Raw genomic sequence first — 20032 nt, forward strand, 5'->3', positions numbered from 1 at the left:
AGTGAAGGTGGACGTGGAGGCAACGCTGCCACAGTCAAACAGGGACGCAGCAACAGTAACAAACGCAGCACAGGTTCTATGGAAGGAGGCTCCACACGGCTGTGCACGCACACATGCTTCCACTGTATTAGAAATGATGACTTTGGAACTTTAAACACGTTTCTTGACCTTTTCAAAGGTCAGAGGCTTTCTTTAAATGTTTGGTTACCTGAACTTTACAATAAATGAGTGAAAACATAGAAATCAAATCACACTTTGATCAATGCGGACAGCGTTGTTTAAAAGCACCGAACGTGAGCCCTCACGTGCGCGCCTGTGCAGAACTGCTCATCGTGCAGCTCATTAGTACTCCAGCAGGGTCTGCAGGCCATTGATGTAGAAATCCTTCATTACTGTGCAAACGTGCAGATCAATGTACAGCTGCCTATAAATAGAGCTGCTCCTGTATTGGATTTCCCTGGCAAAAAGCTAAAAATAGATCGAGGGGCAAGGAAAGAGGGGTGAGAGGGACCCCAGAGGAATAAGACCAATGCAGCAGGATGGAGAGGAGGAGGAGGAGGAGGAAGAGGCGGATCTATATGGACCCTGCAGTCATACCAGTTCTATATGTTCTATATGATGACTGGACCAGCTCAGAGATGAGTTGATTTGTGACCTGCCTGATGCTGCAGCTGTTATTATGCGTTAGATCTTCAGCAGCACTGCGCTGGCGAGCTTGAGCTTCAGTGTCTGCAGCCTCAGGCAGCAGTTGCAGCTTTCTGTGTCCACAGAGGCAGCTTCATTGCCCCTTCCACCCCCCCATGTTCACCATCCCAGGGGGGTCTGGACCACTTTACTGGCCAGTGCACCTTTCTAGCTGCCTGAGAATGTGCTGATTTTAAGAGCTTATGTGTGAATTCCCCACAAGCCCCGCCCCTTTCTGCCATACTTCTCGGTTTCGAGGCTCCCCCCTCACCGTTATTCACCTTGGCCACGTCTCATTTCGGCTGGACTGGATCAATAACTCTATTGATTGTGAATGACCATCCCCTCTGAGCCAGCGTGGCGTTCTCAGAAATCCCCCCTAAATTCATTAATACTCCGGCTTTAAAATGCGCTCCTACACCTTTGATGGGATGTTTGTATCGATTTTTGTGATATTTACTCTCAGCAGAACCTTTTCCAGAAGGTGAGATGGGTCAGATGCCCACCCACTCTCATTCTCACCAAATCCATCAGTACTTTTAGAAGTGGACTGACGCCCGACGAAGATACCCTCCTCTGTTCCTCCACCCCAACCAGGACACTTGGAGCTGCTGACAGGTCGATCTAGTGGATCGCCTGAGAAAGGTCCTGCTTTCCCCCCCTCGGTGCTAGTTGAATTACGAGTCCATCCTCTCCTTTCTGATTGGTTCTGTCTGTGGGTAACAGCAGCAAGGGGTCGTCGTCGCGGCGACGTCAGCAATAGCGGAGCTTCAGATTGAGGTCAGGTCAATGTGGCGGTTAGAAACCGTCCAACCGACGGTTGCATTGCTGCTCATTTTTGATTCCCCTGATGTGCAGCAGCAGTTTGAGTCAGGACCAGTTGGCCTGACTTGAGACTAACCAGTAAATAGGCCACGTGCTCCCTCGCCACCACCGCGTTGATGCTTATGAGTCACACATGAGCCCATAAAAATCAGGAGGTCCCTTAACCCGTCACCACGTCCTCATTAGACCCGTTTTACGCTGAACTCTGCTCACAACAGCCTTCACAGGCTCCTGAAATCCTCCATGGAGGCCAATGACGCCTTGCCGAGACACCAAGACCCACCTGAAGTGCTCCTTTGTGGGAAGATGGATCGGGTCGGAACGCGTGAAACGAGGCCAGCGGCTGCGAAGCGTCGCCGTCGTCCGAGGGACGAGATTAGCGTCCACTCTCTACCCTATAGAAAGCACGTGTCACACATCGGCTCGCGTCAGGCTCTCGCTACACTCGCGGGGAAGGAGAGATTTCAGCTGCTGTAGATCTTTCCTGGTGCGGCAGCTCAAGGAATTCAAGCCTAACGCAGATAAAATATTCACCATTTGATCTAAAGAAAGCAGAAAATCCAAAAATCCTCGGCTTTGGTCTCTGCTGCTGCTGCTGCTGCCATTTAAAACAAGTATTTGAGTGGTTTCATCTCCAGAACTGCTCAAATTTAAAGCATAGAGAATACAGAAAAACCCCAAACAGCCTGTTTGCTGAGTATTTTGTGGTGATTGTTCTGAATTGGCTCTTATTGGCTGTTGGTATCTGTGCATTAAAAACCTGTAATAAATTCATCTGTTCTCTTATCTCCAATAAAACACAACAACAAATTAACCAGATTTAAGTTTGTCTGGTCTAAAAACTGGAACCGTGTGTGTGAAGTTGGCAGGTGGGATGAATTCTCTTGTCTCACAGAGAGAGAGAGAGAGAGAGAGAGAGAGAGACATACACACTGTGTGAATCACAGGGCAACACAGCCTACTGTACCCGTCTGTGGCTCGCCAGGGGCTCATGAGGCCATTCAGCCATGAAAAGTGTGTGGAGGCATCTCACTCACACACACACACACACACACACACACACACACACACACACACACACACACACAAAATCTCATGCAAGTGCAGGGAGACACATGCACATAATATTTTTGTCTTGCATAAGAAAACATGTGACATCTTACCCCCACCCCCCTACACACACGTGCACACACACACACACACACACACACACACACACACACACACACACACACACAAACACACACACAAACTTCAAATGTTAGTACAGTTTTTCTCATTAACACTGAGTTTGTTGGTTAAGAGAGAAGATTTAAGCTCATGTTTTATTTGCATGGCTGACCCACTATAACCAGTCCATTTGTCCTCTCTGTCCCAGTAGGACCAGTCCATTCACAGTCCATTCTGTGATGTCAGCATTGGGGTTGTACTGGAGCCTGTTCTCCCTCTAAGGTGGTAATAACTTAAAGCCACTTTTCTTGTGACTTGCAGGTCGTGTGAGAGATCAAAGATGACCCAAGTGCTGCTGTTCTCGCACTGAATTCATGTTCACCCCGACAAATAGTTCCTCTCAGGGTTTCGATGCGGGCACTTTCAATCGGGACTAATCTGTGAAATGAGACAACTCTAATTTTGCAGGAGACGCACAAAGTGGGGCGCAAAACACCTCAGCGGTGCGTGCACACGCTGAGCTCATTAATGACTTGGGTGCGTCTAATTGTTGCTGCGTGTTTGAATCGGTCACGCTGTCATTTCTGTCCTCAATACCGGCCAGCACGCTCCTGTCACGGCTCTAGTTGTGCGTGCGTGTGTTTGTGCGTGCGCGTCTTCTTCTCCCTCTAGCCTGTAACCCCCCCCCCCCCCACACACACACACACACACACAACACACACACACACCAGTCCCACCTCCCCTTTGCCCAAACTACAGTAAAACCCATTCAAACGATTCTCCGCAGTGCTGGAAGAGCGGAGCGAAGAAGAGAGGCAGAGGAGGCAGGAGGAGAGAGAGGAGGAGAACAGAGGAGCAAGCACGGCGCGTGTGCGTGGAGAGGGAGCGAGGGAGGGAGCTGGGGGTTAGGGGAAAACTGCAAATTTGGTGGCCAGTGTTCCCAGTGCACACAGAGCTCAGCAGCGTCCGAGCAGCTCTCTGCCCTGCAGGGTGAGTAAAGCTTCTGCTGCCTTATCTTCTCCAGACCCTCCATCCTTCCAGCGCATCCCTCCATCCTTCCAGCACACCCCTCCATCCTTCCAGCGCACCCCTCCATCCTTCCAGCGCACCCCTCCATCCTTCCAGCGCACCCCTCCATCCTTCCACTTGCCCTCGTGTGTTCCACAGACACTCCTCAGACTCCTCGGACTTGTTTGAGGTTGAGCTCCGCTGTTCGGCCGCGCACGTCAGGACTTCTGGGTTTTTGGCGTCGGGGGTGAGAACTGACGCTCGCGCTCGTGACTGTCAACGCGGCTCATTTCAGTCTCTTTCTGTCATTTTCACACGTTGTGTAAGCCGGAGAGCCGATGCTCTGCTCCGCTCCGCTCCGCGCGGGCATGTGCGCGGACGTGCAGCAGCTCACAGGAATGCTGCGCAGCGGTCAGTGCGGCGCAATCGGAGCGATGCGCACGGCTCTAACGTCGCACAGTCAGCCCAGAGAGAGGCGTGTGTGCGTGCGTGTGTGAAACAACTCCTGGCGCGTTGTTGGGGAAACCCATCCTTTGATTGTGTTCCAGCAGAATGCAGCACTTCTTCCTGAGTCCGTAGCTCAGACGAATGCGTGTGAATCTCGTGCGTTAGAGGCGGAAGGAGGCAGGATGGAAAGACGACAGGAGACAGACTTTTGGTGGTTTGTTTCCTGTCTCCATTACAGCTCGCTTCTTTGCAAGATAAGCCGAAGGTCAAAGAAGTTCCAGACACAGAATCATTTTATATGTGAAATATATGAAAATCAGCAAAAGGGAAGCTTCTTTACGGATGGAGAGACGACACAGACCATCGTTGCTAAGGTTTCCACTCCATCAGCTCTGAAGGCTTCACTATCTACCAGAACGCTCACTTGACCATCAGCTGGTGTTAACACTGAATCAGACAACCAATCAGAGGCGAGAGCCTCGGACCAGCAGAGATGACCCACACTCAAATTTCTCTGAATATTTGGGAGAAGGATGAGGAAAAAATATGTGAACACCTAAACAAAGCAGAGGACTCTTTCAGTATTTTCTAATTCTTCAATTTTAGCTTTTAGAACACACTGGTGAAAACATTGGGTCATCATTTCCTCTCAGAAGAGCAGGTCTGCGGTCAAAACTCTATAAATAACCCCTGTGATTGTAAATTCCTTCACAGCATGTTTTACCCAGAATGCTGCGCTCTGATTGGCCGCCCAGTAGATCTGAGATATTGTGCTGCTAAACGTCTGGTTGAAGGAGGCAAGCTCCTCCACACAGCCTGACAGGACCGAGCAGACGTGTGCTGGACCTAAGTCACGTCTCCACTGGTGATTTTGGACACATCCTCTCAGGTCGAAGAAGCCAAAAAAGGGAAAATGGCAGCCGAGCAGAAAAGTGGAGTCTTTTTATCTGGTGGGCAGGAATTTCAGACGGCTGCTGGTTTTATTTTTAGCCTTTGTGTGATGGAGTGTTAAGGTCAACCCTTCCTTTGGCCAAAGTCAAATATGACCCCAAATTACACAATTGAGTCCACTGTGTGAAGGTGAATGTGTGTGTGTGCACGTGGTTGGTTTACATACATTTTTGAGCCAAGGTCTTTCCCCGTGAGCCCCTTCTTTTCTCTCTGCTTCCATCTCTGCTTCCATCTCTCTATCTCTGCTATCTGCTGCAGACCTCCCTTCGTTTTCGCCTGCGTGTGTGTTTTCATGGCCGCCACATAAGCTAATTATCTTTATCAGTCCGGCAGCGGCGCCACAGACGGCAGGACGAGGGTCTGTTTCATGGTATTAAGCTCCGCTTTGAGAAATGAGAATCTTCTGTCTGCTTCTGGGAACACGAATGTGCTTGTGCTTCCTGGATTATTTCATTTGCTATCAGATTTGTGTTTTATTATGCATGTAACTCTGCTCTGCCTCTGCTTTACTTACCCCTGCCTCCTTCCCTTCGTCATCTCCTCTTCCTCGTTATCCGTTCTTCCCACCTTTAAATATTCATCCATTTCCTGCCAGTTGGCTCAAGTCCCTCACTGCTGACAGAGGGACATATTGCCTTCTCGTCAGAGAACAATCCCCCCCCCAACACTGGAAAGCTGACCTGAGAAGGCGCCATCTGTGGAGCCCCGCCCGGCACCGTGGGACGTGTAGTTTGGTGTTGCTCAGCAGTTGCTTTCCTTTGCTCCTGACCCTTCGCTGATGGTGGCACTTCTGTGTCTTTTTCATCCAAATCACCTGCAGTTCTTTCTTTATTTTGCCAGTTCTTAATTTCAGGGGCGACAATTTTCCATGTAAAAGTAGAAAATGAGCTAAAATATGAAGATTGATCGTGGAGCCGTGACTAAGGCCTCATTACTTATTGATCAGCTGGCTGCAGTAGAGCGGAGACCTGCCTACTGACATTAATACGTGTTTTTACAGACACGTTCGGACTCCAACATGTTAATAATGAAGCCCCATTAGTCAGGGTAGAGCCGAGGCTTCTCCGGGTTCCTCCAGGATTCCACCAGACAAGAGTTACGAAAAGATCATCAGGCATCAGAACTATGTTAGTACAGCAGGGTGAGACACAGGACAGAGAGCCGAGATCCACAGGTCATCATTGTCCAGACACGTCCTGCATGTTCTCCACCGGTTCCTCAGCAGTATTTCCATGTGTGATTTTTTAGGCCGGGGGTGCAGGTCATGCTGGGGTGATGAGTCCAGATGTTTCCTGACCAGGGTCACTTACAGAGGTTCTCTTCATTTGTATGAATCCATCAGGATTCTTAATTGAGCTCTTTTTATGGCTCCAGTTTTGTCTCATTAACAGTTTCGTTATTTACCTTTTTAATTGTTCATTATGAAAAGAAGATAAAACATCTCTCTTCCTGCTGCCCGCTACTCAAATTAACTGCCTATTTTTGCGTTTGAATATACAGACTTGATTGAGTGTAATTATCGCTCCTACACTGTCAGCTCTGTTTTAATGCAATAATTAGCAACACACACACATTTATTAATTCCTCCTTTGTTGAGGATCCAAAAAAACCTTTAGGAGATTTCAACAGCATTGATAAGCTGAGGACTGTTGTTTTCAGCTTCATTCATTGTAATAAAGAAGCAAGGGCCAAATCTAAATTACATTATATGGTTTTTAGTGACCTTTGACCTCCTTCTCCCCCCTGAAGGTGACTCTCCTCCAGGGTTTAAATAACAGCTGTTTGCTGCTGGACATACACATGGTGCACGAAGAGTCACTGAAATACCCAACCTGAACATCCTGTTAAAGTCCTACAGTGACTCAAAATAAAACACCTTGTTTTTAAAAAGGGAAACCTTAAATGTGATAAAACCAGTGGTCAGTGTGGGAGCACAGACGCCAAAGCGTTGCCCAACGTGCTCTGCTCTTCTGCTGCACCGCTGTAATGAGATGGAAGAAAAACGCAGCCAAGGCGCCATCTCGAAGCTGCAGCTGGTGAAATTTTGGGGTCAGGCCTTCGTTTATGGCCTGAGGGCAGCGTTAAAAATCAAGGATTCAAAGTAGAGTCGTCCTCGTCATGCAGAAACCATGAATATTTATTAAAAAAACAGCAAGTGGGGATTTTAGTAGCTGAAATCTAATCAAACACTGCTGACGCACATTATTGTGAGGAGCTGGGACCAGTGTGACCATGGAGTGTCCTGGAAAATATATTATCACCATAAAAACATGTGGAAGTAAGAAATAAAGTTGGGGTGTGCATCAGCAAACAAACTCAGCAGCAGGACACCACCCACAACAGGAGCAAAACAGTGTTTTTGCTCAGTCCAGATTTTAGCTACAAATCCTGTAAATAGCTGTACTAAAGTGTTAAAATTATCTAAAGTTAAATCTGCATGTTAAAAACTTAACAAGCTACGGGTGCAGTACTGAATCAATCCACTAGAGGGGCGCGCAGCAATTACAGCAAGTTACCACCATGGAAAATGCGCCATGAAAAAAACGCAAATAAAGAAGTTGTATAAAAGTTGTATAAAAATAAAGGAAAGATGCAATTACATTAAGTTCTTTTTGTACCCCCTGTTCTTTTTAACTATTCTTCCTCATAGTCTTTCTCCTCATCTTCTCCATGCACAAAACTCATTTAATCTCTATTCATTACATTGTTTCACACACACACACACACACACACACACACACACCACACACACATACACACACGGTTGGATTTGCTGAGATTGCTGACAACAAATTGGCTGGGATGAGTTCTCTTTAAGTTTAAGCCTTGAGAATAGAACCACAATTCCCAGGATGCACCAACTGCTAAATTTCTTTGTGTGTGTTTTCTAAAACGTTCCAGGCAACTGACATCTATGATTCTTTTGCTAATTGGTGAGCACATTTAAACTCTCTTTGAAAATATCTAAATTGATCTGTGTAGTTTAATCTCCAGCAGCTACCAAAGCTGGTTGCCGACAACAACCAGCAGATGTTTTTACTCAAAGCGTGAATGTTCCCCAGTCATTTCGGTGACCTGACTTTTTAATGTCCTTCCTGTCGTTCCTGATGTTTGAGTTCAGGTTGAGATGACGTGTTTTGACTCAGCAGCGTCCGACAGCCCGTCTATCATCCTGACGCTGACGTCAGACAGGGAGACAAACATTCCCAGGAGCAGAAGCTGTTCCGGTGCTCCAGTGGCTCCCCAAGTTCCTAACATCTTTGGGAAGTAATCAAACTTTTGATGATTTTTGAAGGACCCCACCCCCACCCACCCACCTCTCCTCCTCCTGCTGGGCGCTATGATTCCCCACCTCCCACCTGAACACACCTGGCTGATGCATCATCTCCCCAGGTTCACCTGACCCAGGAGTCTTTGACCACGTCAGAATGTTTGACGTTTCTTTTTGACTGAATCCTCTGTGACACTGCTGGACGAGCTCTGCGGCGTTTGACTTGAGCGATGAGGTCACCGCTCTTTCCCGTCTGACAGACACTTTTCCTTTAGGCTCCTTATCTCTTCCCTCCTGATCTGGTCTGCGGAGTTCATTTTGTCCTCGGTTCGTCCCTTATCGCCCTCGCTCCTCCGCCTCGCAAACAAGACTTTAACAAGTGGCCGAGCCTCCCTCATCCTGCTGGCCTGAATGTCACTTTCTACAAGAGTCAAACAGATCAGATCATCGCTTTGGCTTCTTTCTGAACAAAGATGGTGAAATTAAGTCTGTCCAGAGAAGAATGATGTGCTATTTCTACAAAAATGTAATGTTATCATTGCATATTAAACCGAGTAGATATTAGTAAGCAACCATAACTGTGGTTATAAAGTTCTAAAATGACAGAAACACTTTTGTCATTCAGCTGTTTTGTGCTCTGTGGTTGGAGCCGAGCAGCCTGATAAATGTGACCTCCAAACCACTGTGTGTGTGTGTGTGTGTGTGTGTGTGGTGTGTGTGTGTGTGTGCGTGCGTGTGTGTGTGTGTGTGTGTCGTAACGCTGTAAAGCTGAAGCGGCGACACTGCCATCGTGTGGCAATTCAGCCAAACTGCATCTAAATTTTGTTCGTCCACTTTTACATTTTAAAATGTTTTTCCATCAGTTTTATTCAGTTAAATATGATCTCTGCTCTCCATATCTTTGGTTTTCAATCTTCTCCTTTTCCTGCTTTTGTCTTTCATCTTAAATAATCCAATTTCCAATTTGAATGAAACAAAATGTATCAACATTAAAGTTAGAATAATATTTATGTGAATTCATTTTGATTATATTATTGAATACTTAAAAAGCCAGAGAAAAAGTGTGGGGATCTTTGAATTGTTCTACTTTAGATTTATTTCATCATCTTTGCGTGATGTCTTTTAGTCTCTGTTCTGTTTTTGTCCTTTTCTGCCCAACATCGACACATATTTAATCTGAAATCGATGGACAGACGAGAGACGTTTGTCTTCACTCTCATTTTCCCACTGCTCTCATCTGCATGTGCATATTTTAAAGCACGACAGGATCAATACATGTGATCAATCTGTCCCTCTGAGCTCTCACGACGTTGTTTCTCATCGATTTCTCTCCTTTATTTTTTAATTCCCGTCTGTTCCTCTCTGCTCTTCGTCCCCAGATGAGTTCCTTCAGCACCAGAGCTTTGACGCTGCTGTCCTCAGTGTTCGGGGCCTGCGGCCTGTTGTTGGTCGGCGTTGCCGTGTCAACGGACTACTGGCTGTTGATGGAGGAGGGAATTATCCTGCAGCAGAATCAGACCACTGAGGTCAAGATGGCACTGCACTCTGGCCTGTGGAGGGTCTGCTTCATAGCAGGTGAGTGGGGGGCATCCAACCCTTCATCCATCCAACAATTTATGCATCCATCCCTCCATCAAACATCCATCCAACCAACCATCCAACCACGCATCCATTTGTCCAAACATGCATGCATCCATCCTCCATTCATCCAACCATCATTTACCCACCCATCCAACATCCATCTGACATCCATCCATCATGTCTCTCTGTGTCTCTGAGTCTCTGAGTCTCTGTGTCTGTGTCTCTGTGTCTCTGAGTCTGTGTCTCTGAGTCTCTGAGTCTCTGTGTTTGTGTCTCTGTGTCTGTGTCTCTGTGTCTCTGAGTCTGAGTCTCTGAGTCTCTGAGTCTCTGAGTCTCTGAGTCTCTGAGTCTGTGTCTCTGAGTCTCTGAGTCTCTGAGTCTCTGAGTCTCTGAGTCTCTGAGTCTCTGAGTCTCTGTGTCTGTGTCTCTGAGTCTCTGAGTCTCTGAGTCTCTGAGTCTGTGTCTCTGTGTCTCTGAGTCTCTGTGTCTCTGAGTCTGTGTCTGTGTCTCTGTGTCTCTGAGTCTCTGTGTCTCTGTGTCTCTGTGTCTCTGAGTCTCTGAGTCTCTGAGTCTCTGAGTCTCTGAGTCTCTATGTCTTGGGTCAGAGTGCTGTTGCTCTAGGGAGGCGGCCATGTTTGTGTTTCCCTGTTGTCTGACGCCTGGTACAAAAGGTCAGAGGAGGAAAACACTGGTGGCATTTGGAACGGCTGTGTGTGTGTGTGTGTGTGTGTGTGTGTGTGGTGTGGGTGTGTGTGTGTGGGTGTGTGTGTGTGTGTTGTGTGTGTGTGTGTGTGTGTGTCCTCTCTGTGCCTACACTTTGAGGTTAATCATCTTCTCTGTATTCAGCGCAGACCTGATTTCCTCCTGATGCTTTTGACCACAGTCTGTCTCTGATTCACTTTTTCTCCCTTTCACCTCCATTTTCACCATCTCTCTTTTTACTCCCTCTTGTCCTTTCGCTCATTTCCTCCATTCTTTCCACCCCTGTCTGTCACTTTCCTGTTATTTCTCTTTGATATTTATTCTCAGATGGTTTAAATAAACATGTATTTGTCCCTTTACCCTGAGGTAACTAATATTTCTTCCCTCCCTTCACTTCCTCTCTTTTCATCTTTCCGTCTCTCCCTCAGGACCAGAGAAGGGCAGATGTGTGGCGTCAGAGTATTTCACCGAGCCAGAAATAGAAATCACCACAGAAAACACGGCCAACATTCTCAGTAAGCAACAGTCTCACGTGCACACTGAAATTTCATGCAAGAAGATCCTTTAACACATTTCATTGTGTCTCCTGGGGACCAAAATGTGTGTTTCGTCAACACAAATTCAAGAGTAAACAATGATAATAAAATAAACCACAGTAATAATCATTAACGTAATTAAGCAGCAATAACCTAAGGACTAACTTCTGTAGCAGGGCTTAAATTAAAGGAGCATAAATGTGACCTCCAAACCACTGTGTGTGTGTGTGTGTGTGTGTGTGTGTGTGTGTGTGTGTGTGTGTGTGTGTGTGTGTGTGTGTGTGATTAGTCATCTAATATTTCACCAGAGTCTCTCTGTCCCTCCTGCAGAGATGGTCCGGACCGCCACGCCCTTCCCAATGGTCTCATTGCTCTTCGTCTTCACTGCCTTCGTCATCAGTAACATCGGACACATCCGGCCGCAGCGAACCATCCTGGCCTTCGTCTCCGGTATCTTCTTCATCCTGTCAGGTGTGTCAGGCAGCTTGAGCCTCAGAAGGTGGAATCAGCTGGGCTCATCGTGGGTCTGTGCTCAGAATTGAGCGTTCAGTCTGTGCTCCAGGATTTTCTCATCTCGGTTTTGATCCAATAGTTTAGAGTTAAATTTGTAGCAATGCATCCTGGGAGGTTTACCCCAACGCTGAGCTGTGGCAGAATCTGTGGAGAACAGATACATTTGCTGGTGCTCAACATGTTCCTGTCAGAACTGAGCTCCATCCAGTGAATAAGTCAGGAAAAGGAACTTTTTATCACGCTTTTCTCAACCCCTTTAAATTCAGCACTCATCTGCTGCCGGCAGATAAAAAGTCCTTTTAAATTCAATCAGAGATTTAAAATTGAAGTCTCACTCTGTGGCATTCCCGGGTGACCGTCCTTGTCTGCGGCTTCTTTCTGCACTTTGGAGAAAGTCTTTTTAGGATATTCGTTAATGTGCTGCAGCTGTATTCAGTAACTGAGATATTTTCGTGATTAAGTCACAACCACATCACTGTGTAACTGCTTTTTGTCAACCCTGTCACCATGACAACATGACCACTGGTGAGAGTGAGAGAAGATCTTTTGTCCAGCCTGAAACGAGAATGTCTTTTTTTTGAGAAATTGTTCAATAAATCCATCATAAACCATCAAATACTGAGGTAATCTATGGGCCCCTATGGGACCAAACTCAGCCGTTAGGTGTCTGTTAAGTCTGTTAGGTGTCTGTAGTCTGTTAGGTGTCCTGTTGTCTCCAGCATCAGTGTCTGCTGACAAGACTGCAGCATAAATATTAAGATCTTCGGTCTCTGTTTTTTTTTTTATCGTCAAAAGAGACGCAGCAGCAGACTGCAGCAGAGGGGGGAAGCAAACTCGTTAAAAGTCAAACTTCCTGAGGGGCTTTAATGATGAAGAGTCAGTTTGGAGGAAGGTGGACTCTTCTTACCTGTTTCCAAATGGCAGCTTGTCAGTCGTATCTTTGATCTTGTTGCTGACTCCACAGAGAAGGAGATTTAATTCCTGATAATTGCTGAGGAAGCTGAAGGGGAGGGCTGGAGAGCCAGCTTCTACTAAAGCAGCTGGTCAGACAGTCAAACCGTCAGAGTTTATTGTCGTCTGACAGTTCAGTCAGTGTGTAATGAGGAGTCTCAGTGTTCTCACAGTCAGAGCTTTAATCTGAAACGTCTGAAGATCTGGACACAAACTGTCAGGAAGTAATGAATGAGCTCTTTGATCAGGTCTTCTCATAGAGGTTTCTGCAAGTTTATTAACTTTAAATGAGGTTTTATATCTAAACTCACAAAATTATTGATTCTAAAGCCGTTTTGGACAGTTAAAAGCTTCTTCAGTTCCCGAGGACCGTTCTGATGGAGAACAGGATCTCTCTCTCTCTCTCTATCTCTGTCTCTCTCTCTCTCTCTCACACACACACACACACACACACACACACACACACCTGCTGTGAGAAAAACCTTGAAAGAAACATTCACCTCATCTGAGGTCTGAGCGTCTGTTGACTTCTGTGTATTTGACCTGTTTCAGTGGACCCGAGTCCATAAGGGTAAAGGTCAGAATCATATTAGTGTGTCGATCGATCCAGAATCCACATTTTAAAGTTATCATTCCAGACTTAAACCAAAATCACTAAATGTCAGCAAAATATCAGAGAATCGTGTGGGCAAACAGGGTGACATCACCTCCTCGCCTCACCACAGGACAGCTGACGGTTCTGCTGAGTACAGGCCCGGCATTTCGCTGATGATGGGCTTTATTTAGACCTGGTTGGACTCAGGATGGGATGACATCACCTCCATCGTGTTTTGTTTTTGTGTGAGGGAGCTTTACCTCACAGATGCTAGCTTAGCATGGTGGACTGCTGACTGGACGGTTGGGCGGACGTGACAACCGATGTGTCATAGAGAAGTCATCCAAGACAAAATTAATACAAATGCAAACATGTGCTGTGAACATATGAAGAGAGAGGGGGGGGGGGGGGGGAGAGAGAGAGAGAGATCAGTTTTCTTAGTTTATTATTAATATTTGAGTCATCTGAATTTAACCAAAATACACAGAAACTTTGCCACAGGTTTATTATACCCCAAAGCTCTGGGGTAAAGCAAGGCCTCTACTAGTCTCTGTAAATGTTAGTTTATGCAGCAATATTAATAGTTCTAAATACACAATATGATTCTGTTGCTTTTACATTTGAATCTGAACAATATATTTTGTTCTGTTTTGTTACAGGTATTACATTATAGTTTTAATTTAGCTTTAATTTTTGTTTTCAATTTATTTTGCAGAAATGCGTGAATGTGTGTGTGAGTAGATGCGTTGGTTTCATCACACACACACTTTCAAGCGGTTGAAATTATTGGTCGCAACAGCTCTCTCTAGTGGCCAATTGTTGCAATTGCATCTTTGTTGTATTCCTGTAATCTGTTTTCCCTCCAAATTACATAAAAACACTGACTCATGAAATCAAGAGTAAAATGCATTTTTTGATATTTTTTAAGTGTTTTTCTGAAATAGAGTCTGAGAGTATTACGGTGGCAGACAGGAGTCAACACGCTACAATCGGCCAAACACTTCAAACACAAGAGTGATAAATAAACAAACAAAGCAGAAGAACACAAGGGAAAATGTTGAAATCACACAAACTAAGTTGGAGCCAAAACTCACGAACAATTGTGAAAAGGAAAATGCTGCAAATGTGAAAACACCGACAGTAAAGTCAGGTTAAAGCGTAGTTACGTAGCTAGAAACCTTGATATCCGAGAGTTTTTATTTATCTCTAAATATTATTACAGTGTGTTTTAGTATTTGCAGCATCTTTCCCATTTTTTTGTAGGTTTGTATTTATTGCTCCTGCTTAGTTCTGTGATTGTCACATTCTTCTCTTGTGGTGTTTTTCTTATTGCATCTTTTCTACATTTGCAGCTTTTCGCCGTTTGTGCTGCGTTTTCTCTTTTGCAGCCCGTTTGCTCCTGTCGGACACCATAAACTACAGTCAGAATTCCTTTGTTTGAAATGAGTTTCGCACATCTGAGATATACTTTAGCATTATGATAGAGGAGTTTAAACAGTGTTATGTTCAACATTTTCCTAAACGAATCCAAGGATGCAATATTAAACATTCCCCTTATATGCTGTCTTTCTTAATATCGTCTCAGTGTGGACACTAAAATTCCATTCTAGGACAAAATCTTGTGTGATTCACATGCTCGTAGGCTTTAATGTTCACAAATGACACAGCTATAAATACAAAGCAGCAGCTGCAGACTAATGCTGCGGGAGCCGTGTCATCCCGTCCACACAGCAGACGTCTGTAGCCCGGATGGTTAATGATAACGTGTCCTCCTCGTGCTCCAAATAAGCCCAGAGAACCCCAACAACTGGCTGCAGTTAGGAGATAACCAGCCTCCACATTCACAATAATGGGACGTATTATCGCTCCCAGTTTACGCCGCTTCTCCAGTCACTTATTGATGCAGTTCAGACATTTGACCGCCTTCTTTTCTCTCATGTTACAACATGTTTTGTGTTTTTGATGGAGAAGAAAAATGTTTGAGCGGAGATGATCTGCAGATGAGACAAGAGGTGAACCAAGAAATGACACTGTGTGTGTGTGTGTGTGTGTGTGTGTGTGTGTGTGTGTGTGTGTGTGTGTGTGTGTGTGTGTGTGTGTTGTGTGTGTGTGTGTGTGCAGGTCTCAGTCTGGTCGTTGGTCTGGTCTTGTACATCTCCAGTATTAATGATGAGGTGATGAACCGACCCCGGGAGCCCGAGCAGTTCTTCCACTATCGCTACGGCTGGTCCTTCGCCTTCGCTGCGTCCTCCTTCCTGCTGAAAGAGGTGCTCACACTCACACATACATGCACACACACACATGCACGTGAGCTTTAAGAAGTGTGTGTGGTGTGCAGGACCTTGTCATTCTTGCATAAATATTCATAGATGTTAATGGCTTGAATAGTTGAGGGCAGCTGCTCTGCAGCTTCATATTCATCAGAATATGTGTGTGTGTGTGTGAGAGTGTGTGAGTGTGTGTGTGTGTGGTGTGTGTGTGTGAGAGTGTGTGAGTGTGTGTGTGTGTGTGTGTGTTGTGTGTGTGTGTGTTGTGTGTGTGTGTGTGTGTGAGGAGGGTCTGCAGCTCTGTCTCTGTTCTCTGCTTTCTTTCATCTCGTCCTCTCTTTCTCTGTATGTCCTCTCCCTCATTATTTCCAACACCTCCTCTCTGCCTCCCATTCCCCTCTCTAATCCTCCCCCCCTTACCTGCTCTCCCTCCCAACATGTCTCCTCTCTCTCCTCTCCACTCTCTCGTCTCCTCTCTCATCTCCTCTCTCGTCTCCTCTCCCTCCTCCTCTCTCATCTCTCTCTCCTCTCCCCTCCCTCCTCTCTCATCTCCTCTCTCGTCTCCTCTCCCTCCTCTCTGATCTCCTCTCTCGTCTCCCCTCCCTCCTCTCTCTCATCTCCTCTCTCGTCTCCTCTCCCTCTTCTCTCATCTCCTCTCTCCTCTCCTCCTCTCCCTCTTCTCTCATCTCCTCTCCTCTCCTCTCCCCTCCCTCCTCTCTCATCTTCTCTCTCCTCTCCCCTCCCTCTTCTCTCATCTCCTCTCTCGTCTCCTCTCCTCTCTCTCTCCTCTCTCCTCTCTCTCCTCTCCTCTCCCTCCTCTCTCATCTCTCTCTCGTCTCCTCTCGCTCCTCTCTCATCTCCTCTCTCGTCTCCTCTCCTCCTCTCCTCTCTCATCTCCTCTCCTCGTCTCCTCTCCCTCCTCTCTGATCTCCTCTCTCTCGTCTCCTCTCCCTCCTCTCTGATCTTCTCTCTCGTCTCCCCTCCCTCCTCTCTCATCTCCTCTCTCCTCTCCCCTCCCTCCTCTCTCATCTCCTCTCTTGTCTCCTCTCGCTCCTCTCTCATCTCCTCTCTCGTCTCCTCTCCCTCCTCTTTCATTTCCTCCTTCCTCTGCTCCTCTGCATCACATTTCTCCATCTATACCAGCATCCTAAGGTCTGCTTGTCGTGCTGAGCTGTGAGCGCTGAGCAGATGCATGAAAACGTCTCGTCCTATTTGTCAGCACTTTGTAAAATGCCTGTGTTCCGCTGTGCTAATGGTGCAGCTCAGGGAGACGAGGGTGGTTGATTCTGCTGTTGTTGTTTGGGGGGTTTTTGCATCCGGGAAAATTGCGCAGCTCATTTTGATTCCCTTCGGTGACAGGGATTAAATTTGCATGGCTGGAAATAGACGAGTCTGTTTTCTCCGCATGCAGATTTCTGTTTCTGTTTTTATGGCCGTGCTCTGATGTGTGTCACACCCAGCTTATTTGCTCACAGCCTATTTGAATTTTTTACAGAGGGGTAAAAACATTAAATCTTCAGATAAATATTAAATCCGTCAGAGTGGCCGTCGGGGAATCCATCATTCATTTGTCTCCAAAGCTCATGGGAAGGCAGTAAATTCATAATTGTGACCTTTCACCTTCATCGTGAGGATTAACCGCATTATGTTTCATTTCACCATAGTGCTGCGCCGCACCGCCAGCAGGATCTGTGAGTTTAGCAAAGAGAATTTTAACACCATTTTTTAATCTGACGAGCCCTCACATGGAAACCTGATGGCGCTTGTGTGAAGCCTCCGGCAGCATCAGTCAGGTTAATTATTCCATTAGGTGGGAGTGAGAACATGATGGAATATGTTGGGTTTACTGTTAAAATCCTGCTTCACTGTTAACATGTTTGAGCACACCGCTGTTTAAATTCTTGGATTTTATTAAAATGTTAATAATTTGAATAGCATCTGATTGCTATTAAAATCTTGTGTTAAATTCCACCTTTGATCATCAGGGTGACGTCTGCATGCTTTTGAAGCACGCAGCTCCAGTTTTGGGTGCAAGTGTTGCCGTTATCTTCATGCTTCCGGGCGTGTCTCCCTCAGGGTGCAGGAGTGATGTCGGTCTACCTCTTCATGAAACGTTACGCCGAGGAGGAGCTGTACAGGCCTCACCCCGCCCTCTACCGCCCCCGCATGTCCAACTGCAGCGACTACAGTGGCCAGTTCCTCCATCCAGACTCCTGGCCTCCCCCGCAGAGGGGCCGGAGCGCCTCTGAAGTTTCCTCTGACATCTCCATCCAGCTCACCCAGACGCCACAGCAGCCCCCACCCAAAGGGGGAAGCAGTTGCCAGGAGACACCCACGTCGTCTGGGCCTTCGTCAGCAGCCAGCTACCAGCTTCATCCAGCCTCCTCCTCCTCCACCTCCTCCTCTTACCCCCATCCCTTCCACCTGGCTGCCACCTCCACCTTACCAAGAGCAGCCCACCCTCACCCCCACCTGAGTGGGCCCCCTTCCCAGTCTCTGCCCATGGTGGCGCCGCCCTCAGCCAAGCCTCCACCACACTATCACACGCACATGCGAATGAGCGCCTCACCATGCTAGAAAGGGAATCCACGTCTGAAGGGGGCTGAGGGCGGCTCTATTCAAACTCACACACACACACATGCACATGCACATGCACATGCACATATACATGCACACAGAGCATCCAATGTGGGAGGAAGGATGCTGCAGACAGGATGAAGGGGTATGCAGGGAAGAAAAAGGACAGAAGAGTAAAGGATTGGGGGGTGATGAAGGGATGACGCACTGCTGAGGGTGAGTCCTAGAAGGAGACGAACACCGCTGAACAGTGGGAGAGACCTGGGAGGAGAGGGGGGACGTGGCGACTCGTAGCAACAAGACATTCATGGGGTTTCTGACGGGTACATTCATCATCGCCACAAGCAGACGTGTGAAGTAGCACAGGAAACAGGAAACTGATTCATTCTGAACGGCCGTCCATTCACAACAGCAACAAAGTTACAGCATATCTGGGATCATCATCTGACACGAGGGGGTTCAGGTTGGATTAATCGCCCCTGCTGTGTCTGTTTTTGCAACTATTTGATCTGAAATAAGACAGCGTATTTTCTGCTGGGAGAGACTCTGTAGGTAAATAAAGTCATTTATTCTATTAGTCTGTATATGCTAACCTTAAGATGCTCTGTTGCATCAATTTCAAGCTTGTTACCTATGACGTGTTCTTTTTTCCACCCTGTGTGCTGTTGAAGTTTCCTGTTTGTGTGTCTTGTTGGTTTCCTATAGTCTATACGTTAAAGAGGCTTCTGTTATTCAAACACTGCTGAAGTGTTGCAGTTAAATGTCACATTTTTTAAAAAGTGTTTAAAGTTACCGATTACATTCATTCAAAAAGAAGTAGTTGTCACAACGTGCCGGACACCCTGGGGGTGTTTCTGGCTGAGAGACTCTTGGTGAGAGGACTTATTCAACAAATAAAGAGACAATTATCAAAAACTCTCAAAATCAAAGACCTGGTTCAAACAACCAGGCGCAGTTAAAGGGGAAGAAAAAGAAGCACCAATGCATCATATAAGGTGCTGAGGCAGGTATGAAGCACACAGGTGACACTCACGGTGTTCAGGAGGCTCCATAAACGGGTGATACTAGCAGGGTCACCCTTAAATACACCAAACAGCAGCTGTAGTAAACTGTAGATATCAATAGTATCAATATCAGTAGTTGTAAACAGATTTTTCTCCCTCTGACCTTGGTGCCAGTGATGATCAGCCACTTACAGACGGTGAAGGAAAACACCGATGTGTCCTCTGGATCCACCCTGGTGCTGACTGTGAACCTGAGGAAGCCTCTGATTCTCTGGAGAAGCTTTAGATCGAGGTCAGGGCCTCTGAGAAGGGAGAACTTTAATGTTATCCTGTTGGATCAGCACACATTGTACCAACTGAGCATAAGATGAGCAAAATCTCTCTGGACTGAAGTTACAATAAACTGAATCCTGCTTGACCATCACATTTGTAAATGAGCCTTTTTGGGGGGAAAGAATGTGAATGTGAATTTATGTGGAGAAATTTCTGTAATTGACAAAGGCCTGTCTGTTTCCATGGCGACCAACGGACTGTGCTGGAGATATTAAAAAAAACGCTGTTACCCTGTGGTCAGACCTTTTTGGATAGGATCTGTCTGTCGGTCTGTCTTCATACCAGACTGATCTGATGTTCACACTCACGTTCAAATAGTAAATTCAATTTATTAAATTATTGAATATTGACTCGAGCTCATGATCTTCCTGGTTTTTGTTTAAGATGAGCACACGTATGGTCAAACTTCATCCATTTTTTAAGAGATGAGTTTTGAAGAATCCTAAAATGTTCAGCGGATGTTTTCAACCTTGCTGAGGTGGCTGCAGGTTAAAAAAAAGAAAAAGCAAAAACTCCCCCTTTTAACGTGACGTGTGAAATGAAAATGTCACAAATACCCTCGTTCAGATGTGAAAATTCTGACTGTTTAGTTCAAAACCGTTTTTCCCTTTTCATAC

General features: G+C 46.3%; 1 protein-coding gene across 3 annotated transcripts; it reads left to right on the forward strand.

Moving 5' to 3' along the window:
• Positions 1–3457: 3457 nt before the first annotated feature.
• LOC130518329 (voltage-dependent calcium channel gamma-7 subunit-like) lies at positions 3458–19506 on the forward strand. Of its 3 annotated transcripts, XR_008947993.1 has the most exons (7): positions 3458–3669; positions 9736–9931; positions 11068–11154; positions 11506–11646; positions 15356–15501; positions 17578–18630; positions 19257–19506. XR_008947993.1 is itself a non-coding variant. In XM_057020834.1 (6 exons), exons 2-6 carry the CDS (start codon positions 9736–9738, stop codon positions 18076–18078), a joined length of 1071 nt encoding a protein of 356 aa, XP_056876814.1. In that variant the 5' UTR covers positions 3458–3669; the 3' UTR covers positions 18079–19506. The 3 variants fall into 3 exon arrangements, 2 of the variants coding, with proteins under 2 accessions (XP_056876814.1, XP_056876815.1); XM_057020834.1 differs by having other exon boundaries at positions 17578–19506; XM_057020835.1 differs by lacking the exon at positions 3458–3669 and adding an exon at positions 3911–3934 and having other exon boundaries at positions 17578–19506.
• Positions 19507–20032: the final 526 nt, after the last annotated feature.

Source organism: Takifugu flavidus, chromosome 21 (assembly GCF_003711565.1).
Source record: "Takifugu flavidus isolate HTHZ2018 chromosome 21, ASM371156v2, whole genome shotgun sequence".
NCBI classification, from domain to species: domain Eukaryota; kingdom Metazoa; phylum Chordata; class Actinopteri; order Tetraodontiformes; family Tetraodontidae; genus Takifugu; species Takifugu flavidus.